This window comes from Oppia nitens, unplaced genomic scaffold, assembly GCF_028296485.1.
Source record: "Oppia nitens isolate AA-2021 unplaced genomic scaffold, nextdenovo-longstitch-racon4-pilon3 scaffold3_pilon_pilon_pilon, whole genome shotgun sequence".
Classification (NCBI taxonomy): domain Eukaryota; kingdom Metazoa; phylum Arthropoda; class Arachnida; order Sarcoptiformes; family Oppiidae; genus Oppia; species Oppia nitens.
The window spans coordinates 8,750,178-8,777,522 of NW_026533221.1; the positions used below are offsets into that span (position 1 = coordinate 8,750,178).

The 27,345-nt window shown below is 31.0% G+C and overlaps 5 protein-coding genes across 5 annotated transcripts; 3 read left to right on the top strand and 2 right to left on the bottom strand.

Annotated features, from left to right (window-relative positions):
• Nucleotides 1-555: 555 nt before the first annotated feature.
• Nucleotides 556-1,549, bottom strand: LOC128958322 (uncharacterized). The gene has a single exon (XM_054304162.1). The coding sequence runs from the start codon at nt 1,421-1,423 to the stop codon at nt 752-754; it is 672 nt and encodes a 223-aa protein (XP_054160137.1). The 5' UTR covers nt 1,424-1,549; the 3' UTR covers nt 556-751.
• Nucleotides 1,550-4,098: 2,549 nt separating this feature from the next.
• LOC128958913 (transient receptor potential cation channel subfamily M member-like 2) lies at nt 4,099-9,785 on the top strand. Its single transcript, XM_054304873.1, has 7 exons — nt 4,099-4,618; nt 4,721-4,900; nt 5,201-5,401; nt 5,502-7,995; nt 8,062-8,429; nt 8,494-9,333; nt 9,390-9,785. Exons 1-7 carry the CDS (start codon nt 4,148-4,150, stop codon nt 9,780-9,782), a joined length of 4,947 nt encoding a protein of 1,648 aa, XP_054160848.1. The 5' UTR covers nt 4,099-4,147; the 3' UTR covers nt 9,783-9,785.
• A 3,535-nt stretch (nt 9,786-13,320) lies between these two features.
• Nucleotides 13,321-16,376, top strand: LOC128957395 (SCY1-like protein 2). Its single transcript, XM_054303139.1, has 4 exons — nt 13,321-13,886; nt 13,962-15,246; nt 15,336-15,454; nt 15,523-16,376. The coding sequence occupies exons 1-4, from the start codon at nt 13,509-13,511 to the stop codon at nt 16,372-16,374; spliced, it is 2,634 nt and encodes an 877-aa protein (XP_054159114.1). The 5' UTR covers nt 13,321-13,508; the 3' UTR covers nt 16,375-16,376.
• Nucleotides 16,377-16,698: 322 nt separating this feature from the next.
• Nucleotides 16,699-18,975, bottom strand: LOC128957673 (uncharacterized). The gene is made up of 3 exons (XM_054303477.1): nt 18,565-18,975; nt 17,265-17,681; nt 16,699-17,177 (listed from the first exon to the last, which is right to left on the bottom strand). Exons 1-3 carry the CDS (start codon nt 18,905-18,907, stop codon nt 16,957-16,959), a joined length of 981 nt encoding a protein of 326 aa, XP_054159452.1. The 5' UTR covers nt 18,908-18,975; the 3' UTR covers nt 16,699-16,956.
• Nucleotides 18,976-21,031: 2,056 nt separating this feature from the next.
• On the top strand, nt 21,032-25,857 carry LOC128958915 (multidrug resistance-associated protein 1-like). The gene is made up of 4 exons (XM_054304876.1): nt 21,032-21,216; nt 21,278-21,457; nt 21,541-24,567; nt 24,634-25,857. Exons 1-4 carry the CDS (start codon nt 21,169-21,171, stop codon nt 25,846-25,848), a joined length of 4,470 nt encoding a protein of 1,489 aa, XP_054160851.1. The 5' UTR covers nt 21,032-21,168; the 3' UTR covers nt 25,849-25,857.
• The last annotated feature ends 1,488 nt before the right edge of the window (nt 25,858-27,345 follow it).

Sequence of the window (27,345 nt, forward strand, 5' to 3'; positions counted from 1 at the left end):
TATAATAAAATGTTGATCTATTAATACAAAATATTATTACCGGTAATTAATAAAATGACATTTATCTATTATACTGCATATTTTGAAATCTATATCATATAAAACTTTATATACGATTCAACTATTTATAAAATTTACTAAAAATAAAAATTATTCAATAGTATTTATTTTATTCTACAAATTATATGAATTTTAATTAGTAATTAAACATGAATTAATAAATTAATGAAAATTAAACATTGACAGTATTTGTCTATTTACTATAAATATAAATTTTATAGTAGTTTATTCATTTATTATAGCACTTGATTATCGATATGACTTAATAAATAATATATGTATATAATATAATAAATCTTTTTTTATATAATAACAAAATCATAATTATAAAATAATATTACCGGTATATATAAATTTATAACTAAAATATTCTCATAAATAATCAAAATAAATAATATCAATATTTAAATTGAAATAATTAACAAATAAAACTATTAAACTATAAAAAATGATAATAATTATAATTACATTGTACTGTATTATGGAAATACATATTTTATACGCATATGTTTTACACGTATTGTATAAAAAATAGTTAAAAACTAAAATTGTAAAAATCATATATCATTAGAAAAATAAAATAAAAATAATTAAATTCAGTGATGAATACAATTAAATAAACACTAAATCATAACAAGTGATTGATTTTTGTAAATCAATTAATTAAACGGAAGTCCAATTGAGATCTTTTTTAATCTTTGTGCTGTTGATCACCACCTAACAGATCCAATGGTGGCTTCAATAGTGACTCTTTATAATTCTTGTGATAATTTCTCTGAAGTTTAGCCAAATAGAAGAAAATGGCTGAAACAACACCAATGATGAACAGTTTGAGTATCGGATGTCTTACGTATGGCGAAGAATAGTTGGCCACATAATCCCACGTAACCAAAGCCATACCAACTACCAGTCCGAGTGCGGCGCCCACCCACGGGATTTGATAATCGTAGGCCCTTTGCTTCTGTAGCTGATCCAGTGCTCGCTTGATTGACCCATTGATACTGTCTTCATGTTTGTCACTATTGTTGCCATCAGTGTTGCGATCAATGGTCAAGAAGTGTAAAGACAAATGATAGCTCTTAAGCGCTTCCTCGTAAAGACCACACTCTAGATAGACATCTGCGCGTCGGACGTATCCTTTGAACCACTGTTGGTCCAAATCTATACACTCTTTTGCGTCTTCGGCCGCATAATAGTATTGCTGAAGACGTAGAAAAGCCAGACTCCGATTGGAGTACAGTTTGGCCGATCGGTTGTCCTCTTTGATAGCGTGTGTATAGTGTATGAGTGCTTCGGCGTACTTCTTGTCGGCCATACATTTGTTGGCCTGAAGTCGCAATTCTTCAGCTCTTTTAGTATTCATTGTTGTTATCAATTGATCACAACTTTGTCGACAATAACCACAACAACAACAATACTATGACATTACAAATATTATTACATTAGTTGTTGACTAATACAGTGATAAACAAATTGAAATTGTCTACAAAAACTCTTAAACAAACTGTACTTGTTTTACACAAATACTGTATATTGTATTACGTTTACAATTGAATTTAGTTTTGGGATTTTATAATTCAATAACAACTAATGCTTTAATAATACTAATCTTGTTATCTATAATAAGCCCAAAATGTGAAAAAATTCATTAATTAAATTAAAATTATTTAAAGTTGTCATAAAAATGTTAAATAAATTTTATATTGAATTTTGATATTTATTTATACTTTAATTTTTTACTATTGATTATTAGTTAAACAAAATTAATATTTATTTAATATAATTTTTAATTTCACATGTTTGTTGGATCAATTAATTTTATTTATCTATCTAATTTATATATCATATCTAAATACAAGTTTATATTATAAATTAAAATCTACAGGTAGTGTAAACTTCATTAATACTATATTGTAGTCTAATTTAAAATGTAAGTTACAGTTATAGAATAATTTTGAAATTCTGGGAATAAAATATACAGCAGTAAAACAAAAGAATATTCTGTAATATATTAATTATATTTATCGACTTTTTTATTGAATATTTTAATTTATATATTTCATGTATAAGAGTGGAAATATACAATTTGTATTTTTATTATATTAGTATTTAAGTTATTTTATAAAATAATAAACTTGATATTTACAGGTATGTTACGAAATTATGTGTAATGTTTAATAAGTAATATATCTATATATTATTATTAACAATATCTATAGTATTACTAGAAAATCCCAAATTTATGATATAAAAGATTATAAACTCTTTAATTACTTTTATTTAAACAATTATATAGTTTATAATTAAAAAAAACTAATTATATGATTATACTGTATGTATAAAAAATAACAATGTATTAATTGTGGTAACTAAATAAAAATATGTTATTTTTATATACGAATATTTTTTGTTATTATTACTGTTATTGAAAAATTTGCTCTCAAAATATGGTTTTAATGTTTTTAACACATATTTTTGACAATAAATTTTCCATACAGTTATTCTCATAGTTATATTATTCAGTTGATTAATATGTGTATTAAAATTTATAACTTATTTTTAATGTTTATATAATATATAAATTATATAAGTTCTTTATTTCGCATTTTTTTAAACGTAAAAATAGCAAAATATTTATATACAGTATATTAAAAGTTTTATTCAAATTTTTCTTATAATAAGAATGTTATGTTTATTTAATGTAATTAAAATAGTAATATATTTTATGTGAATTTTTCCACAAAATTATCTACAGTATATGTCTATATCCTATAATTTATAGGCTATAAGTGATGTGACTATAAATATAACGGCAATAAAATTATTAAAGTTTTATATGACTTATGTTGTGATGAATTAAACTAATAAACTATTATATTGTATGTATTATATGTTTATTTATATCAATTATAAAGTTATAATTGCTTTATTATAATATGTTTTGTGTATAAGTTATATACAGTATATGATAAGCGTTCTCACAGTTTTATGATTATATTTTAATCACTTTTAGTATATAAATTAAAATATTAACAACATATAAATATCTAATGTTGTGTCCAATGTTTTGTATTTATATCTGAATTTATAATAAACAATTTATTTGCATAATTTCTTAAATTATCTAAAATTATTAATATTAAAAATTAAATTATGTTTATATGAAAATTCTTTGAAAGTAATGTATTATATCGTTTACATAAAGGTATGTTTTAATATTGATTTGTTAGTATTTTGTTTGCTAGTTAAACACTAAAATTATAATAATTTAAAAATTTCATATATTTAACAATTATTGTGTAATATTTAAAAAATTGTAAAATATATAAAATATATTTTTGATTTTTCAGAGTAATTACAAAAAATTGTTTACATTAAGAAAGAGGTGCTTTATTTTATAGAAAGCTTACTTCATATAAAACAAGTTTTATATTAATAATAAACAAAGTTTAGTAATTAATCTTCAATTTGTTTGACTTATCTCAAAACAAATATCAAAACTGACATTTATTAATCAACACTAACACAATAACTGTTAGAATATTAATCATATTTTACTATAAAGTTTTCATTTATTAATTTTAGTTTTTTAAAAATTTACATTACAAGTGTATCATCAGTTTAATTGTGATTTGATAAACATATCAAAATTAAATATTTATCATTCTCTCTATATATGTGGTTATTAATAATTATTAAAATAAATTTTTTATTTTAATTTGTGGTGTCAATAAAATAATGAAATAAAATAAGCTATAAATTATTTTTTAAACTAATTTATAATTTATTAGAGTATTATAACAGATTTACTATTATAAATGATAACATATTCTAATTCTAATACTGTTTGACTATAAAATATTTATATTAATATATATTAAAATTTATCAAACAAATACCGCTGACATAATAAAACATTTTTTTATAATTTTCTGTACAACAAAAGTGCAAATAATTAATTATTTTTATTGTTTGTAATTAGTGTCTAATAATTGACATTTGATTGTCATTAATATTGTTATGGAAAAAACAAATGTGTTTTATATAAAGTATTTTCCAAACTAACGAAAAAAAATCATCTGTGAAAATGTCTTTTGACGCAAATAATAGTAAACAATATGCAACTGAAAAATCTCACGAAGAAGATGAGCGACCAAACATAGAGAGCGGTGGATCCGATTCATCGCTGATGAAGAAACCTGTGTTCCGTAGTTTGGTTACCCGTTTGCAAATAGCCTCCCGATTGGCCAGAAATCGGCGAAATAGTTTCGAAGAAGAGAACGATGTGGTGGCAGATGAACAAGAAATCAAAAATTTTGCGCGAATAACATCTCCTTCAACAACAAAGAAGACATCATTTAGACCAAGAAATCTAACTCTAAGACAGTTCAGTCAAATCAGTAACGGAAGTAATAGTAAAAATTATAAACATTTTTTAAGAAATGGATCCAAAGTATCCGATCTTAGTGTTAATGAAGACGATGAGTACGAAAACGGTATTATCTCTGACGGTATCATTCATTTCAGTAATTGTCGACAACAGTTCTCATACAATGAGGTTTATATTTGTTATTATATAATAAAACTCATATTTTTTACTGTATTTTTTAAATATCTGTATAATTTTTTAATTTAATAATAATAATGATTTGTTTTGTAGGCACATCCCTTTCTTAGAGTGACTACCAGTGCGGACATTGAATTTGTAGCACAAGTAATGCATAAATGTTGGACTCTTAATGTACCTAAAATAGTGACATTCATTTTGTCCAATAAATCTCATTCAACGAACTGGACTAATGAGAGACAGATAAAAAATTTTCAAAAAGGATTGATTAAAGTAAGCAATTATAATAATAATAAGAAAAATAATAAAACTTTAAATTATAATATTTAATTGATTTTACTTTAATATTCTTAGTTAATATTAATTATATATACAGTAAAGAAAAGTTAGATAATTTTAATTTGGATATTATTTTGTTTTAATAATTTTTAAAGAGTATATTTTAAATAATATTATAAATAAAACCTTAACAGAACATAAAATTTAGTGTATAGCATAAGCATAAGGTATACCAAATTAAAATAATATTACAATTATAATGTAATTTAAATTAAATTAAAAACCATTGATTAGGCGGCGATATCAACAAATATGTGGATTTTCACAAATGGTATCGACAGCGGTGTCGCCAATTTGGTGGGAAATGCAGTCAAGAATGAGATTAACAGAATGCGAATCATGAAGACACTGAAGAATCATAACTTAACTAATTTGATTGGTATTGTCGCTGAAGAAGATCTCAGATATGGAGCTCTGTTGGCCATCAATAACAAAGTGTGTCATTATTTTTTTGTGTAATATTTGCCGCTATATTAAATCAATTTACATTATATATACAGTATATCTATATAATTATAAATTACAATTATTTAAGGAACAAATTACGATTGAAAATGAGGGCATAGTTGTTGAGGAAAGGTATGAATTGAACGACAATCACACCCATTTCATTATCATCAAAGATAGATTGAAATATGATAACTGTGTCGACTCTTTTATTATAAAATTTGCTCAATTACTGACACGACAAACACCTACCGATAAACTACAAGCATCGACACCCGACTCATTGGACGCACCGTTTAGTGTTGAAGACACAGAAGTTCCAGTAGTTTCTATATTGATTGAAGGCGACTGTCAAACAGTTAAACTAGTGGTCGATCTCATCAAACGACACATACCAGTAGTTATATTAAGAGGTACTGGTGGTATTGCCGACATAATAGCATTTGCTTATTTAGAAATATGTCATCGATGTCCTGATCCCAAATCGTGGGATCTGGAGTTTATCGACCAGTGTCTTAAACCAATGCTGACCGATAAGATTATACAAACATTTAATGATCTGAAAGACAATACATTGACTCGAAATCTTTTGAGAGACCGTATCATTGAATGTGTGAGACTGTGTCGCACTGAGGATAGGATATATCTAACTGTTCTCAATCTACACAACACATCTTCGCGTAGCCTCGAGAACCTCAGTCAACATCTATTGTTAGCACTATTAAAATCAAGACATACGAAACAAATGAATGAAATGGTATCGTCGGAGAACTTTTTGAAAGATTTAGAGTTAACAATGGACTGGAACTGTCCCGAAGTGGCCAACAATATGTTATTTGTCAAAAACAGTGGCAATACATCAAAACTGGATAAAAGTCTGTTTGAATCGGCACTTATACGACCAAATCGTGAAGAGTTTATCGATCTGTTCCTATCACTAGGCTTTCAAATTCACAAATTTCTATCTCCATCACGACTGAGCCGTATTTTCAAATTGATTCACGACAACGACTTCTATAGTAGTCATTGTTGGGAAAACATATTGAGTCGACCATCGAGTGTCAAACAGCCCAAAAACTTCATCGAAAGTGACTTGAATTGGTTGATCGAGATTCTGACCGGACTCGACAATTATGTCGACATCAGACACCTGAGCTATAATGTTATGGGTTTGAATGACACCAATTCAGAGTCATCTGAAAGACGAGCATTGAATTTATTAACATTTTGGGCGGTTATGCAGAATCGTGATAAACTGGTAAAAGTATTTTGGAAGCACTCGGACCATCCGGTGCACTTAGCACTGGTCATATCCATGATGTTTGACAGGCTCTCCTGGTATGCCGTCGATAATAATATGAAGACTAATTTGAGACAAAAATCCCGTGAGTTCGCCGACTTTGCCAACGGCGCGCTCGACATCTGTTATAATGAAGATATTACTCGAGCTAATAATGTACTCAATCAGTCTATCAGCGATTGGGGCTACAAAACTGCAGTTGACATTGCGGCAAACGCACAGTTACGTCAATTTTTGGCTCATCCATGTTGTCAAAAGTTTCTGACCAATACATTTCTTGGAAATATTCGCATTCGTGAACTCAATTGGGGTATATTTACGGTTCCCGTTTCGATCAAAATACTGTTGTGTGCTTTCTTTATATTTCCATTGTTTATTTGGATTCGTTTCAAGAATAACGATATGGATGTATCAGATAATGGCAACAACGAAGAAGAAGAAAATATTTATGACGACATCTATAGCGAAGACTACGCTCGAGATGTTGTCGACAATAGTAACGAACAAATTGTAGATCCCGTGACTATCGGTTATGTAAATCCTAAGGAAGTGGTTGTGATATCTGACCCGAAAGCGACAACTACTAGCAGTACGGACACAATAATCAGTCGCAGAAAAAATGGATTTAATTATTCGTTAAAAAGCAATCGTCTTTTTGTTGTAAAACAGCCGCCATTAAGCCGAATGTTGGTCACATTTTTCTCGGCGCCCATCACTAAGTTTTATGTCTCACAACTGTTTTATCTACTATTTCTCCCACTGTTATCGTTGTCAGCTATATATCCGGGCTGTGGTTCCGGAAAAATTGATTTACTTGTATGCATTTGGACAACCGTACTGACCATCGACTATATCCGGCGAACATATATTCTCATTAAGAAATACACAGCCGTTCCCGTGTTTTTACGGTGTCTGGAGATCAACTCAGTCATTGTGTTTATAATATTGTTTTCTCTGACCCGAGTATTCAATATACATGTGATCACTCCATATCAGCAAAAGTTAATGTTATGTGCGGCCGTACTATACTTTTATTACCGATTGATTGGCATATATTTGCCGATCTCTCCAACATTAGGTCCACTTTTACATCGTCTAAAATTGATGATTACTGTCGACTTTGTGAACTACATGCGTATCGCACTTCTCATAATTTTAAGTAATATGATTGTCATGCAGGCTGTCCTCTATCCCGATACCGAACTCTCTGTCGAACTCTTTCACAAAGCTTTTCACAGAGCCTTCTTTGCCCTATTCTTGACGCCCGTCACTGAACTCGAGAGTAAGTCTATTGATCTAAAATACAAGTATAACTTGTTGTCTAAAAACCAAATTGTTATTTTTGTAGCCAATGAGTATTGCGAAGAAAATGGTGTCTATAAAGGAGATGAAGATTATTGTACGATAACAGGCAAATACAACATGACTTCGTGTGCCAACACCGGTGTCTGGGCCTATGCTTTCTTTATTCAGTATTTGGTTTTTCTCAAATTGATTCTCTCGACACTATTGATGGCCATATTTGCCGCAACAGCGTCTAAGTTGTCGACCGAAACGGACAATATCTGGAAGTTTCAGCGCTATCTTCTTGTTATTGACTTTGAAAACCGGTTACCACTGCCGGCACCCTTTAGTATCTTGAATTACATTTACTTTATATTCGTATATTTTAGAGATTTGATCTGCAATTTTAGCCAATGCTGTATAAATAAAAAGGTATTTTCAATGAATGTCTAACTTGTGTTTCAGAAAAAAACTAATTAAAAAAATTATTTGTTAGACAAACAAAGTGTTTATATTGAATAGTAAAGACTCTCAGGAAAGAAATAAACTGACGCCTGAAGAGTGCGCTTATTGGAGACAATTAGCTTCAGATTTTATTAAGGAATTGCATGAAAAGGCTGCCAGAGAACAGATACCATTAAAACAATGGGAACAGATTCAAGTGATGAGTGAAGATATGGAATATCAAAAGAAAATTCTTAGAGAAATCAAGAGTAAAGTCAAAGAACTGGAGAGAACTATATATCGCGAAAGATTTGTCAGTAATGTCAGTAATAGTGTTACCGAACAAACCTCAGGGTCAGAGAGTACATGTCTTTCTCATTACTCTCCCTATCCATCGACACAAATAAAACGAGTTCCGCTTTCAGAGCAGTATATTCCGTGGGAAGTATTGCACACCGATTACGAACCAATTGCTTACAGTAAGACCATCGATGAGTTTCCTAATGAACTGAAAGGTTATGTTGACGAAGACATCATTCATTTAAATGAATTAAAATCACGAAATAGTGGTTTAAGAGTTAAATTACCAAAATATGAGTGGAATTCAATGGAAAAGACGACAAGTGATGAAACAATTAATCGTATTTCATGGATGATCAATGACAATGGATCTTCAGTACTGTATAAACTTGAAGATAATTTAATTCCTCGCAATCCATTTGGTCGAACAGGTCTTAGAGGACGGGGAGCTTTTCCGCGTTGGGGACCTAATCATTATGTAATACTTGTGATTACTCGATGGCAAAAACGATCAAAATCTCCATCTAAAGTCAAGAATCTAGAATTAGTTGTCGAAACCGTTGTATCCAATGATCAGTATTGCTTACCAGAGGTTTGTTTTAAATAAATATTTAATAAAAAATTTTAATAATTTTAAAAATATTTTAGCGTTTTGTAAGCGGTGACGACCTGTTCGGTGAAATACAGAAACTGTTCAAAATTGAGTCCATTAGACATCAGTATTGGGTTTTGCCAGAAGTGGTAAACTTTTTTAAGAGCGCCTGCAAACAGTCGTCGACTGAATACTCAATGGAGAGTGTGTTTGATTTTAAACTAATACATAACGGATATATTGATGACTACCTGAATACGGACAACGCCTGGAAAGAGGCCAAAGTCTGGCAAATCCACTATAAATGTGTCGATTGTCTTAAACAACGATTCGATGAGCGAAGACTCGAATGGAGATTACTGTCAGACAGTCTTTTCTCGAAAATGCCTTTAAGTCACAGTCGAGTCGTTAAATCATTGGTCGACACTTTAAATGCAGATATTATTTAATTTTAGTGTAAATTGTTTGATAGGAATTGATTGTAATAATAATAATACAGAAAACATAATCAAATTTTTGAAATTATAAACTATTTTTTTATTGAAAACAAATTGTTTTTATTAAAATCAATTCACATAAATAACAAGAAATTGATTTTTCTTTTATTGACACAAACAATGAAATCTCTTGAATTGATGACTTTTTCTACCTTTTCTTATGTGCCGGTCCTCCGTCACTCCTCTCAGATTTGTCTTTTCCTACATCTGATGACGGTCTGACTTTTGATTGTCCTCCTGGAGGTTTTGCGGCTACCTTTTGTACCGGAGTTTTTGGTGCTCCCGGTTGTGCAGATGGTGGAGGAGGTGGTTGTTTACCTGGTGGTGGTGGAGGTGGTTGTTTACTCGGTGGTGGTGGAGGTTGTTGTGTGCTCGGTGGTGGTGGTGGAGGTGGTTGTGCACCTGCTGGTGGTTGAGGTGGTGCTGCACCTGCTGGTGGTTGTGCTCCATAACCAGGAGCGATATTTGGTTGAGCCACAGTAACCAATTGTTGAGTGCGGGACGCATTGATAAGTCCATTGCCATCACCCGTTACGACAAACGACCCATCATTAGGTGTGTCCCTCTGGCAGATACCGTGATAAATGATCATTCCGTCGCAAACGGGGCCCTGTGTGCCGGTCTGTACCGTCTCATACTTGAGCCAATCAATCTTCATGAACAACTCTCTTTTGTCGTCCCGCTTCGTGTCTAACGTGTGGCGGAACAGAACGTTGCTGTTGTTGTCAGTGAAGACAAGCATATGTAACTCTAAGAGTACATGAGCTCTGGGTGTGGGAGCGCTCTCAAAGTAGACTAGATAGCCGCCGTGCGACACCATAAGCGTGCGATGTGTGATATTGGGTCGAAAGTTGGGCACATCCTGAAAGTTGACGTTTCCATTGATGTCAACATTCATGACTCTCTGATTCTTTGGAACCCAACTATTGTTGTCGACGACTCGCGACGCAAACTTTAGGCCCAATTCGGTTCGATCAAAGGCGCAGGCGATCAATGCGTCCGGAACTTTGTCTTTGGATTTTTGGCCGACAAATACTTGCAGAATGAAACCACACGGCTGTTTCTGACCGACAAATTGTATTTCTTGACTTAGCGGCGATCCTATGATGATGTCATAGATCTGACGACTGTTGGGAGCTATGAGTTGTGTTAAATCGGTATTTTGTGGAACCTCTACAAACGGCAGGTTTTTCAACGTTACGCTCAAACTCTTGGCCTCGATATTTACTTTGTAATCCATTTTATTACCAACGGCTTGGGATCCGCCAGTAGAACTACCACCTGGACCTGTATAAACAGGATCTTCTCTTCGATCGGGCGACGCTGTTCTCTTTTGACCTTTTTGTTGACGAGGTCCACTTGGGTCCGTCGCCCTGTGTGCTGAAGCACCGGCAGCAGCACCAGCTCTATATGGTTGCCTTCCCTGTATCTGTCGCCAACGAGGCGGCGGCGGGGGAGGTTGGTAATGCTGCTGCGGCGGTTGCTGCCACTGCCACTGCTCCTGCGGTGTTTGCCACTGCTGTGGCGGCGGCTGCGGAAAATTTTGCACTGGTAAAACAGTTACAGGACCCGGCGGACGTTGCTCTGGGAAGAAAGGATTGACGATATCTTGAGCATAAACTGCAGGACCTGTTTGCTCAATGGCTCCAGAAGCTGTCTGTTGTATGGGAAACCCTACAGCTGTTGGCTGTTGTGGAGCATTTTGTGGCAGAATAACACTAAACCCCATCCAATAGGTATCGTGTTGTCTGTCGTAACGATAACCCTCTACCCGTACGGGAACCCGCTCTTCATTGAGATACATATCAATGAATGTGCCGTTACCCCTTGGTATTTCTCTAAATCTTTCTCTGCTGATCTGAATCTCATAAAAATTGTAACCCATGTTTGGACAGGGAACGATATGAGGAAACAAATTTTGAGTCCTGTAAATGGGTGGTCGGGCGCCTGCAGGGGGTCGCGGTTCCGGTGCTTGTTGTCGATAGTAAATTGTTTGCTCAGGACGGGGTTGACCATAAATCTGTTGATGGCGAACCTGTATTGGCTGACCCTGCTGTTGACCCTGCTGTTGACCCTGCTGTTGACCCTGCTGTTGTTGTCCTTGAACTCCCCTACCCTTAGGTTGTTGATAGGGTGTACTTTTGTGACTACTATAACTTTTTCCTTGTTTATCTGCCATCACTTTTTAAATATCTCTCACAGATGTTGTCTACTTTTTGTGTATTAATTGGTATCTTATTTTTGGTGTTATTGATAGCACTGATCTTTGAATATCTTTTTTTGTGGTCAATGTTTGCCTAACTGTTTATCTGTCGGTTTTTATTAAACTTTGATTTAAATTTTATTTTTGATAACCGATTTTTAAAAAAAATATATATATAACAATAATAATTTGTAATTTAATATTTAATTACATTGTTGTCTCGTTTTTTGTGTTAAATGTTTAATTGGTTTAATAAATAAATTTTGAATTTTTTTAAATATTTGAATTTTTTAGCGATTTATCATTATTTCTGTCTCTTAATTCACGAGAGATTAAATAATTTGAAATAATGAAAAGTATACAACAATTAAGCCGAATATGTGTTATACATAGTGTACTGTTTAATCTAATATTGATTACTTGATTATAAATTTATAATAATTTGTTGTGTGTTTAATAAAAAATTTTTTTTTTTAAAAACTTTAAGAGAGTATTGTCACTACAGTATAGTATAGTTCAGTAAAATAATATTGAATCCTTATTAGAGAGCGAAAAGTTTCGGACCCGTACCTGACCCGTACCTGACCCGTACCTGACCCGTACCTGACCCGTACCTGACCCGTACCTGACCCGTACCTGACCCGTACCTGATCTGATACCTAAAATCTCGGACTCGGACCTGACCTAACATAGGGTACAAATTTACCGGACCTGACCTGACTATGTCTGTCCGAAAATAATTTTATCAAAAAACAATTTTATTCATACTATACCCGCAACACATTTGTCTAAATTAACTTTAATTACTCGGTATTAACGATAACTGATTGTAGATCTAACTTAGATTCTAATAAAGTTAATATGTTATTATTTATTAGATCAAAACCATCATCTTTTGTAATATTTTATCTTTAATTTATACAAATATTTCATAAATAATAATTTAATAAATTTTGTGTTTGATTGTCATATTTTATAATAATTGTCGTTTAAATAATGAATAAAAAATTTTCGGACCTGACCTGACCTGACCAAAAAATTTTGGTGTTCGGACCCGTACCTGACCTGACCTGAGCCCTAACTTTTACCTGACCTGACCTGACCTGAAAAATCAGGTCAGTTTTCATTCTCTAATCCTTATATTAATATTATATAATACTGTATTATACATATGTATTACATATATGATACATATATTACTGTATGACTTAACCCACGCATACACTACACTGTATAGTCACTACAGTATAATATGTAATACATATTATGTATAATATTTACAGTAGTGTTGTGTGACGTCAATAGATATTACAATAATTATATGATTTTGTAAACACAAGTGTTTGTTGTGAAAGACATATGTGATTGTCATTTAAAGTGGTCAACAATACCGAGTGACTAATTAACCGATTGGACTCATTTGGTGATCAAAACACAAACACCACTTCATTGTCTCATTTGATATTAAAATCTAAATGGAGTCAGTGTTGAACAAAATCCGAGATACGGTGTCCTCGACAGTCATTCAGGTGACCAACAACTTGTCGACCGCATTGCCGGGGAATCCGTTGACCCGTGAGTACGATCTTAACCGACATGTGGCCTCTGCCGGTCCGCATATGTGTTTCAAGATCTACAATGCGGTCAAAAAGTCGACCAAAGAGGAAGCAGCTGTTTTTATGTGCGACAAGAAGACATTGGATCAGAGACTCAACAAAAAAGACAAAGAAGTGTTTCTGGATATCATACGGAAGGGCGTCAATCAACTGACACGACTCAGACATCCGTCACTGTTGACCATTCATCACAACATCGAAGAGAGTAGAGATTCAATAGCTTTTGCTACCGAACCGGTCAGCAATTGATACAATTAGTTATTAACAAAATAATAATAATATCGGTTTGTTTTGTTTAATACATTATTGTAGGTTATGTCCAGTTTGGCAAATCTATTGGGCAATCGGGACAACACACCCACACCATTGAGTCCAGAGATTGATAACTATGAACTATTTGACGTTGAAATCAAATATGGATTACTTAAGATATCTGAAGGACTGGCTTTTCTTCACAATGATTGCAAATTATTGCACAGAAATTTGAGTCCCGAGTCTATAGTTGTCAACCGAAACGGTGTTTGGAAAATAGCGGGCTTTGATTTCTGTGCGCAGGCCATCAATGCATCCGATATACCGCTTAAGTTTCCACACTTGAATGCTATCAATTATATGGACACTCCGGCTATTTGTCAACCAAATCCCGACTATATAGCTCCAGATTATTTGGACAGAGACGTGACCAGTATTGAAACCAATGCCGACATGTTTTCATTGGGATTACTAACCTATACATTGTATAATAAGGGCAAACCATTGCTGCCGAGTGGCGGTAATTTGAAATTAAGACACAGCGACCAATTCAAACGTCTTCCCGATTCGACGTTTAGCTGTATTCCCGATGATTCGCGAAGTCATATAAAGTTATTGCTTAGTTTAGACACCAGACTACGTCCCGATGCAATACAGTTCTCGAAACTACACTTTTTTGACGATATTTTAGTAAAAACATTACAATATTTGGACGCTTTATATCAATGGGATAATCTCCAAAAGAGTCAATTCTATAAGGGTTTGCCCGAAGTATTGTCACAAATGCCAAAAAGAGTTAAATTGAATCGTGTGGTCAGTAGTTTGGCCAAAGAGTACGTCAATCCAGATATGGTTCCATTTGTTTTGCCTAATATTCTGTTGATTGCTAAAGAAACAGATGATGAAGAGTTTCATAAGTGGATTATACCAGACTTGGTATCGGTGTTTAAGATGCGGGAACCCATACAAATCGGTATTATTTTGATGCAAAACATGGATTTTTTGGTTTCCAAGTTTAAACATAAACCCGAATCACTCCGCGAACACATACTTCCACTGGTATACCGTTGTCTAGAGTCAGACGCTCAACAAATACAGGAACTTTGTCTATCAGTTATACCATCGATGGCTCAACTAATAGACTACACATCAATGAAGAACTCGCTGTTACCGAAAATTAAGAATATTATATTAAATACCAAACTATTGTCAGTTCGGGTCAATGCTTTGGTTTGTTTGGGCAAAATCTTAGAGTATTTAGATAAATGGGTAGTTATTGATGAAGTGCTTCCCACTCTATCAAGTGTACCCTCTAGAGAACCGGCTGTAATAATGGCATCTATTGGTATGTCATTGAAATTATAGTTAAAACATTCTGATTAGAAAAAATAGTTTAAATTAAAATTATTTTTTTTATTTGACACCAAAAAATAGCTATAATTAAAATAACAATTAGTAGCAACAAATTAGGTCTGACTAAGGAAGTGATGGCTAATAAAGTTATACCATATTTAGCACCGCTTACTATTGAAAACGGTTTATCATTACAACAGGTATTGGGTGTGTCCTATGATTTTAGTATTCGTACATTAATTGTAATATTATTTATTTGATACTATAGTTTCAGACAATAATGTCATTGATTAGAGATATGTTATGTAAAGTGGAAGACGAACAACAAATAAAATTACAACAATTGAATTCAATTAAATCACAACAGGACTCACTGTTCAACAGTACTGTTAACATAACAAGAAAGTCACCCACTTTTGATAGTTTGTCAAGTTTTACAATTACAACTCCCGGTGCTATTGAACACAATTATAGCAATCGAAGTGCAACTGCGCTGTCATTAGAGGATAAGGAAAGACTAGCGAAACAAAATGAACAAAACGAAAGACTAAGTTCACAGTCGACTTTGGTTCCACAGACGGCCAAACCAGTGACAGAATCACATCAACCGAAAGACCTTACGTCGACTCTTATGAATTCAAATCTAACAAATCTGTCGCTTAACTCACGACCCCAACAGTCCTTTAATAATTCATTTACTAGTCCTATGAATAGTCAGTTCAGTACTTCATTTCCTATTCAGACCAATTCGGTTCAATTCCCGAATACTGTTACCAATGCTTTTCATGCGATGCCAATACAACAGCAAACTGTAAGAACCAATATGTCTTCATTTGATAATCTCGTGATTCCCGAACTTAAAAAACCAATGAATGCACAGTCAAGTCAACCGATGGGAACGATGACTATGAATCCAATCTCTAATTCAATGGCAAACAATTGGACCACAAATTCAAATTCATTTGTAACTAACAATACAACAAATTTGGGATTTAGTGGAAATCAATTGAATAGTAATACTTCATTTGGCGCATTCATTGACTCAAATTCAACATTAAATTCGTCACAAAAGACAACCAAACCGTTATCAAAGAGTGAATTAGAAGACTTCTTAGGCTAAATCAATGGATTAAATTGATATTAATTATTGTTTTAAATAATTTATTTTTAAAAAAGTTTTATAGCTAACACAAATCAAGTTAGTTATTTTGATGACATGAAATATTGCCGATAGTTTTACCGATATTTTAGATTAACTTATTTTAAAATTTATTTATAATTTTATTTTCTTATATTTATTATTATAATAATTCTTACATAACATTGTATAACATAATGTATATAAATATTTATATAATAACTTGTTTTATGAATTTTTGTTGATTTTTGTATTACATGAAAAATGTTTAAATTATTTAATGTATATTTTAAAATACATATCGCTTTTTATAATTAACAATTTCTATATTATAGTATTAAAAGTAAAATTGTTTAATTAATACATGATTTTTATCTGAAAAAAGACAATTTACATATAATAACAACAATAATAATTAGTAACAAAATCCAGTAATTAATAGTTACGTATTTAGAAAAATTATCGGCACTTTGTCGTAATCCTAATACACTTAATCAATGAAACGGTAGAGAAGCTGATTCATGAGGTTTGCTCACCAATGGATAGGCCAATGGGTTAATGAATTTATCTTTGAGCCATTTTATACCAGACAAATATAGCCAATATGACAACAAGTATGCCAATAGCCACTAACAATATGATAATCCAAGTGCTAACACCGGCACAACCCGATTCGTCCATTTCATTGCCGCAATTGTTATATCCGTTGCACTGAAGTTCCGGCCAAATACAGCGTCCATTGTCTCCGCAGTCAAATAGGTCGTCATCGCATGTCTCGCCCTTGTCTACGATAAATGACATGATTTATGAAAATAGACAAATCATTTAAACAAACTATTGTTTAGAAAAATGGCAACTAATTGAACACAAACTTTTGTCCACTTGTTTGTATGCTGTGAATGCAATTTCAAAGCCGGCCATATGGTTGGACCGGTTTACACTCGGTCGGAACTTCAAAAACATATTGCTTTCCTCATTGGTGGGAACGGCTACTATTTCTTTGAATTTATAGTCGTCACCCTTCGGGATCCATACACTCTCCGGATTAGTTCCGCTCTGGAAGGATAGGGTGTCGTTGTCGTGAAATGATACCTTCTTAACTGTCGAAACGATACCCATATTTGTGGGGGCGTATACCAGTATATGGCATTCAAAATCATTGCTAAGTTTAAGTCCCTCATAGAGGTATGCAGTGATAACTAAAACCGATTGATTGCCACTGGCTTTCAGGTGAATCCTATTTGGATTATGACTATATTGAAGTGATTTACAAAATGCAGGGATGAATGCTATATAGTCGACAACACAATAAATTTGAAAAATATTACAATTAATATATATTAATATAAATCAGTAAAATAAAAAAATATTAAAAATTAAAAAATACAATCAATTCTTTCAGATGTAGTAATCCGTGTTAAGCATATTAATATTGCACTTAAACTTATTAAAAACATTTTTATTTAAAAATTGCTAATTTTTTGGCCAACAACTAAAAAAATTATAACCTAAATATAATTATAATTATATAACAATAAAAATTTATCAATGAAAAATAACAGTTTGTTGGATATAACACAAAACAGTGGTTTTATTAATTATTTTTATAATGAGATGAAGTTATGAATAATAACTTTTTAATTAGCTTATAAAACGATAATATAGTAATGATAAAGTGTTTTTCAAAATAATCATTCAATCATTCAACAACATATCATTTAGAATAGAAAGATATAACAGATTTGGATACACTATGAAAATAGTAATAAACAGTTTTTAAATGTGATGGCAAATGTAATACATTTATAATAATAATAATAATATGCTTTGAAATGGGAATCATAAAAATTTCTTCAAACAGATTCACTTATAATCTCATAAAAACAGATATACACTGATATATACACTGCTCTGACTCTTTCAACAACAAAAAATTATTTGAATACAAATCTTAAAATTTGTGCTAATCTTGTCATAAAAGTAAGTGAATCTATAAGTATATTATATGTTTGTATTGTAGGGAATGTGAGAGCAAGCACTGAGAGGATGAGGAGGAGGCATACTTATACAGTAAGATATACAGGAGTGACATTGTATAGCAATTAATATACAGTTTTAACTGAAGAACAAGTAGTTTAGTTTAAAAATCAAATGTTATTAATAGTTACTCACTATTTGGCAATATCTTTGGTAATAGTGTTGTGCGCCTCTTGCGGTTGTTTGCATTCAAAGTAGTTGTATTACTATTGAAAAAGTTGTTTAATAGTTTGCCAGTGGTTTGTATGCGATGTTGGGCTGAGTCATGTATTGTCAGAGCTGGCGACGGTACCGATGTTGCTGGTGATGGTGTTTTTGGTGATAGAGATTGTGGCAATTGTTTAGTATAAGGAGCACAGGGAGCACAGTATGTTCTGACAATGATGTTTACAGTGGCTAAATATGGAATGGTTAGAGTGGAATAGTGCCAAACCGGTGCTTTCCTAACCACCAGCACCAGTAGGTCGGAGTCAAACATCTAAATCACAAACATATATACTGTTTTTAAGTATTTCATTAAAATGTATTTATTTTAAATGTAAGAGTGGTTACAAAATAAAACACATTTTTTTAACTCTCATGTGTTGTTTTTACTTATGAAATACTGGAAAAATTTGAAAAATATATTTTTATCTTTAAAATAAATAAAACATTAAAGCAAAATTTTTGTTTTTTAATTTAGTGATATAATAAGATTGTTTATTATAATTTTTTAAATAATATATAAATACATTAATTGTATCAAATCGTATTGTGTGCTATTTTTTTTGTTTTGTTTAACTAAACTTTGGTTTTTTTACTTAAGTTTCCTACGTATTACAATCATTTAGTAGTTATATTATAAGTTATAATCCAATGTAAAACGTATATCTCTATTATTTTTTCCGCAAAAAATAAGGTCAACCCAGTTATGGGTTGTTTACTGTTTGTCATGACTTTGTTGATTAGTATGGCTTTCAATAGTCGTATATTTATGTGTCTACTTATTAGTAAATTATTTACATAACGTCATTAAAATAAGAAATTGAATTAAAAAAATATTAATATATATATATATTATTATTATTTATTAAAATATTTGTTGATTTATCGATAGACAACTCTCTAATGGTTAGTAAAAATAAAACTATTTGAAGGTTTTACATAATATATAATTTTAAAAAACATAGAAAATATCCTTGAAATGATTGTTATGATACTTATTGAAGACTACTTATAAAAATTATTTTTATTTAGCAATTTATATTTAGTAACGATTTTGTTAATTCTATATAAAGTTATACATTTTCTTTCAATAAGATATTTAGTGTTAAATATAGCTATAAATTGAATGATTATTTGTATTTGTTTGTCATTTTGGTTTTAATTATTATTAAAACTAATTATTTTTATTTCCATATATGTAAAACAATATAACCTCAAACCAATATTAAACATATACGTCAAACAATTTGAAAATGCTATTATATTTTTTTATCAAATTTGAAAAACTTTTTATAATTAAACAATAATATAATTTTTCAAACAAATTAAGTTAACTGAAATTTATTAGTAAAATGATTTGAAAATAATAGTAATATTTATTAATAAAGTACTTATGTGTGTATTATTAATAAATATTTTTTAACTCTGCGTTCAATAACTTTTATACAATATTAAATTATAATGATAAATGTTTGATAATTAATTTAGGTATAAGATAATAAATTTAAGATATACTACACAATTATTATCTTATATCACAATTACTTATATTGTATTATATATCTATTATATTTAACGTAATCTATTATTAAAATTTGTAGTTTTATTGTTCACATTATTTAAACTTACATAACAATAGTTAAACATTAATTGACAAAATAATTTGTTATCAATCGATGAATATTTGAATTTTGAGGCAAACATTATGGAGTCATTGCACATGATTTTTAATTAATATTATTATTATTACTAGTGATTAAAAGCAATGCTAAACAACAAAACTTAATAAACAGATTGACCTTAACATTGATTTTCATTTTTTTTGTTTTTAAAACTATATTAAGAATATTCTGTTATTAAATATTTTTTTATATTTTTGATGTATAATATTATATTACAAAATACTGTAGTGATAGTAATGGACAACGATTTTGTTGAATGACACAAACAATGACTACGATTCATACAAATTCATGAATTATAAGCCATGAACTGACTCTCAAATATCTAACATTCCCTTTAACTAACTGTCCATTTTTTATTACAGCACCCGAATCGATGGTTGCTATTGGCAACCATTGAAATAGCATATTATCTGTAAATACATATTATGTTATCACATGTTTGGTATTGCAATGCATTGAATGCAACTTTGTTTTGATTGTTTGATTACTTTATTTATTTAATAAAATGTTTGATAAAATATCGATAATAATTATGTAATAGATTTAATAAAAAAACAATTATTACTTTATTTATTGTTAATTAATCCGCTATTAAGTTATTATTATTATTATTGTTATTATTATCAATGTTTTTGATACTACAATATAAATGTAAAATAATGAGTGATTTTAATAAAAAATATAATAAAATTGAATTGAATTGAATTGATATGAAAATAGTATTAAATATTGAATGCATTGAATGCATTGAATCCATTGAATCCATTGAATCCATTGAATCCATTGAATCCATTGAATCCATTGCACGAAATGAAAACGATTTGACACGAAGTGACAAAACAAGACATTAATGATGACATCCAACGATTCCCGTCTTATCTGTGATTCAAAGTTTTGGGTAATTTCTGCAGTCATTGATGTCAAGAGATTGTCAGTCATAACGATGTTCTTAACGATAGGACAATCAGGCGTTTTGGTGGACAACGACTCCCCGACTGACCGATTGTTTCCGACAGACTGTTCTTCTGGCGGTCGCGCCGTTGGTCTTGATTTTGTTGACGCCTTTTGACTTTCGCTATATTTGCAGCAAAATGACCACTCAGTCTATCCCATGGCGGGCCAGAAATGTTTGTGCGGCGGTCAGTGTCTCTCAATTGATTGAATGTTATATCATATATAATATGTTTTTAATCTATTAATTGTTACATCACTTAACCAACAGATCCTTAATTTAATCTTAATATCGATTAGCTTTTGGCATATGATTCGCTCGGTTTGGAAGGACGTCGACTTCTGGAGCACAGTATTTGAACCGTTTATCGACTTTATTGGTCTATCATTGGCCTACATATTGCTTATCATTTATCGCCGATACGGACGACGAATATCAATAGCGTTAGAAATGTTTTGGTTGACCACAAGTATAGTGTCTATAATACGTGTTTATCTCGAGTACATTCTCGATGATCAACACATAATCCACAGCCGACACCATATATCTTCACTTATCATATACTGTGTATACATATCGGTGGCAATCATACTGTTTCTATTGTCTTTGGTCACCGATGAGCCATCAGATACACATCCAATACTGTTAACTACCGGTAATCATAACATTCCTCACTACTGTCCTCTTGAAAATGAGTCGTTTGTGTCTCGGATAACATTTCTATGGATTGGAGCACTTCTTAGACGAGGCTTTAAAAGTAAAATTGGATTCAAAGATTTGTTCAGAATTTGTCACTCAATTAAAGCTAAATATATCACAAAAGAGTTTGTTAAATATGATTATGAATACAATCGTCGATTTATTAGTACAGAGAGTCGAGTTTATCGGAAACCCATACGCATACTACCGGTTCTGTGGACACTAAGCTATAAGCGTATCATATTTGCCAGTCTATTGATAATCATTTACATCCCAGCACTTTATGGACAGCCATATATGATGAATAAAATATTAGATTTTTTAAATAATCCAAATGAGCTCTTATGGCACGGAATAGTATTTTCGGTGATATACGCGGCACTGATTTCCATATCATTGGCCAGTCAGTTGCATATAGCATCCATCATTGAAAACGTTGCCATCAGATGTAAATCAGCGCTTATTTCAGCTGTTTATCGGAAAATATTTCGCTTAAGTTATGCCTCGAGAGGCAAATACACTTCGGGAGAGATAATCAACTTAATGGCTGGAGATTGTCAACAAGTTTTCGAGTTTATCAAGTTCTCCATGAATTTGTTGATTATACCGCTTAATGTAGGCATTGGTTTCTACTTTTTATGGCAATACCTGGCAATGGCATCGTTAGGTTTGGTAGCCGTTATGTTAATCGTTATTCCTATTAATGTTTTATTGGGACACAAGTTGAATGTCATACAAAAGAAACACATGACAATCAAAGACAAACGTTTGTCACAAATCAATCAAATAATAAACACAATTAAAGTGATTAAACTGAATGCTTGGGAAGAGTTTTTCATTAGTAAAGTCGTCCGTTTGAGAGACGAAGAACTTAGTGCCCAAAAACAGATGGCTATTATCTATGCATTCATTGTATTGCTTTGGTTGATGTCACCCGTCCTGACAGCCGGAGCCTGTTTTATGGTCTATGCCATCACTGAATATTCACATTTTGACACAAAAAGGATATTTGTATCGCTGGCCATAATGAATATACTGCAGAATCCAATGAATAACATTCCATCTCTTATCACTAAATTAATTGCTGCCATCGTTTCATTAAAAAGATTATCAAAGTTCTTGAGCGCAGAAGAGCTCAACGAGAAATCTGTGATAAGAAATAAAAAAGATAACACATCCAGTATTAACATACAAAATGCAACTTTTAGTTATGGTTTAAATCATATACCGGTTCTCAATGATCTAACTTTTGATGTTAAAAAAGGCCTTTTGGTTGCCATTATTGGTGAAGTGGGTGCCGGTAAATCATCTCTATTATCATCACTAGTCGGTGTTTTATATAAAATCAGTGGCAATATTAAAGTTAATGGAAGTATAGCATATGTACCGCAAAGAGCTTGGATTAGGAATACCTCAATAAAAAACAATATCCTCTTTACCTGTGATGAGGAAGAAATTCGTTATCAGGAAATTCTGTCTGCTTGTGCTCTTACGCCTGACTTAACTGTCTTACCTGCCGGTGACCAGACAGTTGTCGGCGAAGGAGGAGTTACTTTAAGTGGTGGACAGAGACAGCGAGTTAGTTTGGCGCGAGCTGTCTATCAAAACAGTGATATCTATTTATTGGACGATCCTCTGTCAGCTGTCGACGCACAAGTCGGCCATCAATTGTTTCACGAAGTGATTTCGTCCAAAGGCTTACTTCGTCATAAAACTCGTTTATTATGCACTCATAACTTAACCTATCTTTCAAATTGTGATCAAATTATAGTTTTACGTGACGGAGAAATTGTTGGTCAGGGAAACTACACTGAATTGTCTACATTGGGACTGTTGTCTCAAATTTCGTCATTAAAAGAGGAAAAATTAAACGAAAAGCCAACTAAAGGGAAGTCAAAAAAACAAAGCAAGAAATTTCAGAAAAAACAGAGAAATGTAACAAAATATAATAATGAAGAGCAAGCAATTGAAACAATGTCTTCTCGTAATGATTTAGTTGATACTGAAGCTGAAGATAACAATCATAGAGAAGACAGTAAACCAGATATTAAAAGTGATGAAGAAGCTGTCTATTTTGGAGCTGTTCTCTGGAAAGATTATTTTACATATATAGCCAGTTTAGGATTTGTATTGTTTTTTATGATAATATTGTTTAGATTTGGATCAAATGGTAGCAATTTTACTAATAAATATTGGTTATCTATTTGGACCAACAATACAAAAAATGCCGATTATAGAGATCATAAATTTAATTTTATAATTTATGGTTCACTACTGGCTTTCGAAGGGGTATTCATTTTATTAGGAAATATAGTGTTATTTGTGGCCACAATTAAAGCCTCCCGAAAGCTACATCTGAAGGCTTTCTATGGTATAATGCGATCTCCATTAGCATTCTTCGACAGAACACCAATGGGTCGACTCATGAATCGGTTTAGTCGTGATATTAGATGTATTGACCAAATAATACCTGATTTAATCATATCATATATCGACGCCATAACTCTTTTTATAATATCATATGGGCTTATAGTTTATACTAACATGTATTTAGCAATAGGATTGTTGGCTGTTATCGTATTGTTTTATATGATTTATGTAATTAATTTTAACAGTTTTGGGAATATTTATAAATTATTTATATATATTTTTTTGCTTTTTCAGAGGTTTTATGTACAAACTTCACGCCAAATGAAGAGACTTGAGGCCATCAGTAATAGCCCCCTTCAAAATCATTTCTGTGAGACCATCTCTGGCACTGATAGTATCAGAGCTTATGATGTTATAAGAGTTTTTGTAAATGAATTGAACAAAGCGGTCGATTTATGTCTCAATTGTTATTATCACATAATATCATTGAACTATTGGCTTAAAATTTGGTGCACAATATTTGGATCCATATATACAATGATTATATCAATATTTATTGTATGGTTTAGACATGATATACCATTGAGTTTGGCCGCATTGCTATTGGTTTATAGTGTTAGCTCTATCGGTGACACTGCATATATCATTAAAGTCATGGCTGACTTAGAAACTAATATGATTTCAGTAGAAAGACTTAGAGAGTTATGTCAATTAATTCCGGAAAAGAGTTGGACAGCTCTGATACATGAGAGGTCACCGCCCAAAGATTGGCCAAGAAATGGTTGCATTGAATTTAAGAGATTTTCAACTGCCTATGGATCAGATAACAGACCAGTTCTTAAGGATATCACTTGTCGTATAAATGCTGGCGAAAAGGTGGCAATTATTGGCAGAACAGGCGCAGGAAAGACATCGCTAGCACTGTCATTGTTTCGCATTATTGAACCGATTTGCGGACAAATTTTAATTGATGGCATAGATATTACTCGAATTGGTTTACAGAAATTAAGATCACGGTTGGCAATCATTCCTCAGGAGTCAATACTATTTGCTGATACATTGCGAAAAAATTTGGATCCATTGAGTTTATATTCTGATACCCGATTGTGGGCCATATTAGATGTCATTAATTTGACTGAATTTGTTGACACATTGCCCGATAAATTAAACTTTGAAGTGACTGAAAAGGGCGATAATTTGAGTGCCGGTCAAAGACAACTTATATGTTTGGCCAGAGCTTTGTTGCGAAAGCCAAAGATATTGGTTATGGACGAAGCCATGAGTTGTTGTGATATAGAAACGGATCAATTGATTAGGAAAGTAATTTGGGAACAGTTGGCTGATAGTACTGTTGTTTCAATAGTACACCGATTGAACACAATAACCGATTTCGACAAAGTATTGGTTTTTGATTTCGGTTCACTTATCACATGTGATTCACCAAATAATTTGCTACTAAATACTGACTCAATCTTCCATAGTATTGCAAAAGAGACTCAAATTATTTAAAAAATATTTCATTGCAATAATTTTATAATTTTTTATTATATATACAAAAGTAATTTTCAAATATTATAATAATTAGGAAATAAATTTCATCTTTAATAATTACGGTACTATAAAAAAAAAATATTTATGGATAATGTTTAAACAAGATTTCCTAAAATTTTGCTAATTGTTTAACAATCAATTTTTGTTGTTGACTTTTTATATGTTTATAAAATGTTTGATTATTGAATTTTTGTGATTATGGTAGTGTAAAAAAATTTATAAATGTTGATAAACATAACAGTTATTTCAATAAATTATTTATTGAAATTTTTTACTAATATATTGCTAAAATTATTGACAGCCATAATTTGATAATTAAAAAATAATTGAAGCTATTTTAAATAAATCAGTGTTTATCTGTTATTTATAATAATTGTCAATAACTTTAATTTAAATACAAAATATTGATTGAAAGTATATGTTATAACATACTTTATAATAAATTAACAAATTCAATAATTAATATACTGTATAAAATAATAAATTATTTTTTATATACAATATACTGTACAATATAGATAAAATAATCTATATGTGGTTATGTTGACATATAAATTTATTTTTATATAAGTACTGTATAACTACTGTAGTATTCATATTATGGATACAATGTTTTTATAATAAAAATTTGATTGTTAAATAACAAATTCAAAACAAACTAAATGATTGATGATATTATAAGATTTAAACACTAATAAGTTTTATATATAGATTCAGTTTTCTAGACTAACAAATGAGAAAATATAATATAACTGTATTTTGATAGACAATATCTGTACATTAATGAGTGGCTAAATCTTAAAAATAAATGATTAATTTATATTTTATATAACATCAGAAATAATTTATTTATATCATTAAAGCCTTTCAATGTTATTATTTTTACATACATTCACTGATTCAATTCATTTTAAATCAAGTTTTTTTTATTATAAGCATAACATTTTTTTGTATTTCTCAATTCATTGATTTTCTATGTATTATATTGTTTGCGTATAGTTTTTATTCATGACTGTCCCATATGTCAACTCCAACTATAATACTGTATCATTAGATATATAATCTTTTCAACGACAATACAGAATAATAATTTCATTACTCAGGACATCAACCGGAAATACAATACATTTTAATGAATCTTATTTTTATTATTTTCAATCATAAATACATTATAACAGCGGGATATCCACTATATTCACAGTCATTTATATTTCTTTAGGTAATTATGATACCAAAAAAAAAGATTTATATTAAATCAAAAATCATTGTTAAAAATGGCAAAAACTATTATTCAGTTTATACAATGGTATAGCATTGAAAAGTTATTAAATAAAATTTTTGTTATAAATAACTGTTTTCTATTTGTGTGGGTATTAAGGAAACATTTGATGACACAATCTTTATTATGATTATTATTATTATTATTATTATTAAAGAAAAGGGAGAAAACTATAA

Bases quoted from the DNA above. Each gene is read 5' to 3' on its own strand.
- LOC128958322 (XM_054304162.1), bottom strand. From the start codon at position 1,423: ATGAATACTAAAAGAGCTGAAGAATTGCGACTTCAGGCCAACAAATGT.
- LOC128958913 (XM_054304873.1), top strand. From the start codon at position 4,148: ATGTCTTTTGACGCAAATAATAGTAAACAATATGCAACTGAAAAATCT. The intron at 4,619-4,720 runs GTTTATATTTGT...TTTGTTTTGTAG, and splicing joins AACAGTTCTCATACAATGAG to GCACATCCCTTTCTTAGAGT. The intron at 5,402-5,501 runs GTGTGTCATTAT...CAATTATTTAAG, and splicing joins TGTTGGCCATCAATAACAAA to GAACAAATTACGATTGAAAA.
- LOC128957395 (XM_054303139.1), top strand. From the start codon at position 13,509: ATGGAGTCAGTGTTGAACAAAATCCGAGATACGGTGTCCTCGACAGTC. The intron at 13,887-13,961 runs GTCAGCAATTGA...ACATTATTGTAG, and splicing joins TAGCTTTTGCTACCGAACCG to GTTATGTCCAGTTTGGCAAA. The intron at 15,247-15,335 runs GTATGTCATTGA...ACCAAAAAATAG, and splicing joins TGTAATAATGGCATCTATTG to CTATAATTAAAATAACAATT.
- LOC128957673 (XM_054303477.1), bottom strand. From the start codon at position 18,907: ATGTTTGACTCCGACCTACTGGTGCTGGTGGTTAGGAAAGCACCGGTT. The intron at 17,682-18,564 runs GTGAGTAACTAT...TCGACTATATAG, and splicing joins ACCAAAGATATTGCCAAATA to CATTCATCCCTGCATTTTGT. The intron at 17,178-17,264 runs GTTTGTGTTCAA...CATTTATCGTAG, and splicing joins ATACAAACAAGTGGACAAAA to ACAAGGGCGAGACATGCGAT.
- LOC128958915 (XM_054304876.1), top strand. From the start codon at position 21,169: ATGATGACATCCAACGATTCCCGTCTTATCTGTGATTCAAAGTTTTGG. The intron at 21,458-21,540 runs GTCAGTGTCTCT...CTTAACCAACAG, and splicing joins CCAGAAATGTTTGTGCGGCG to ATCCTTAATTTAATCTTAAT. The intron at 24,568-24,633 runs GTAATTAATTTT...TTGCTTTTTCAG, and splicing joins TATTGTTTTATATGATTTAT to AGGTTTTATGTACAAACTTC.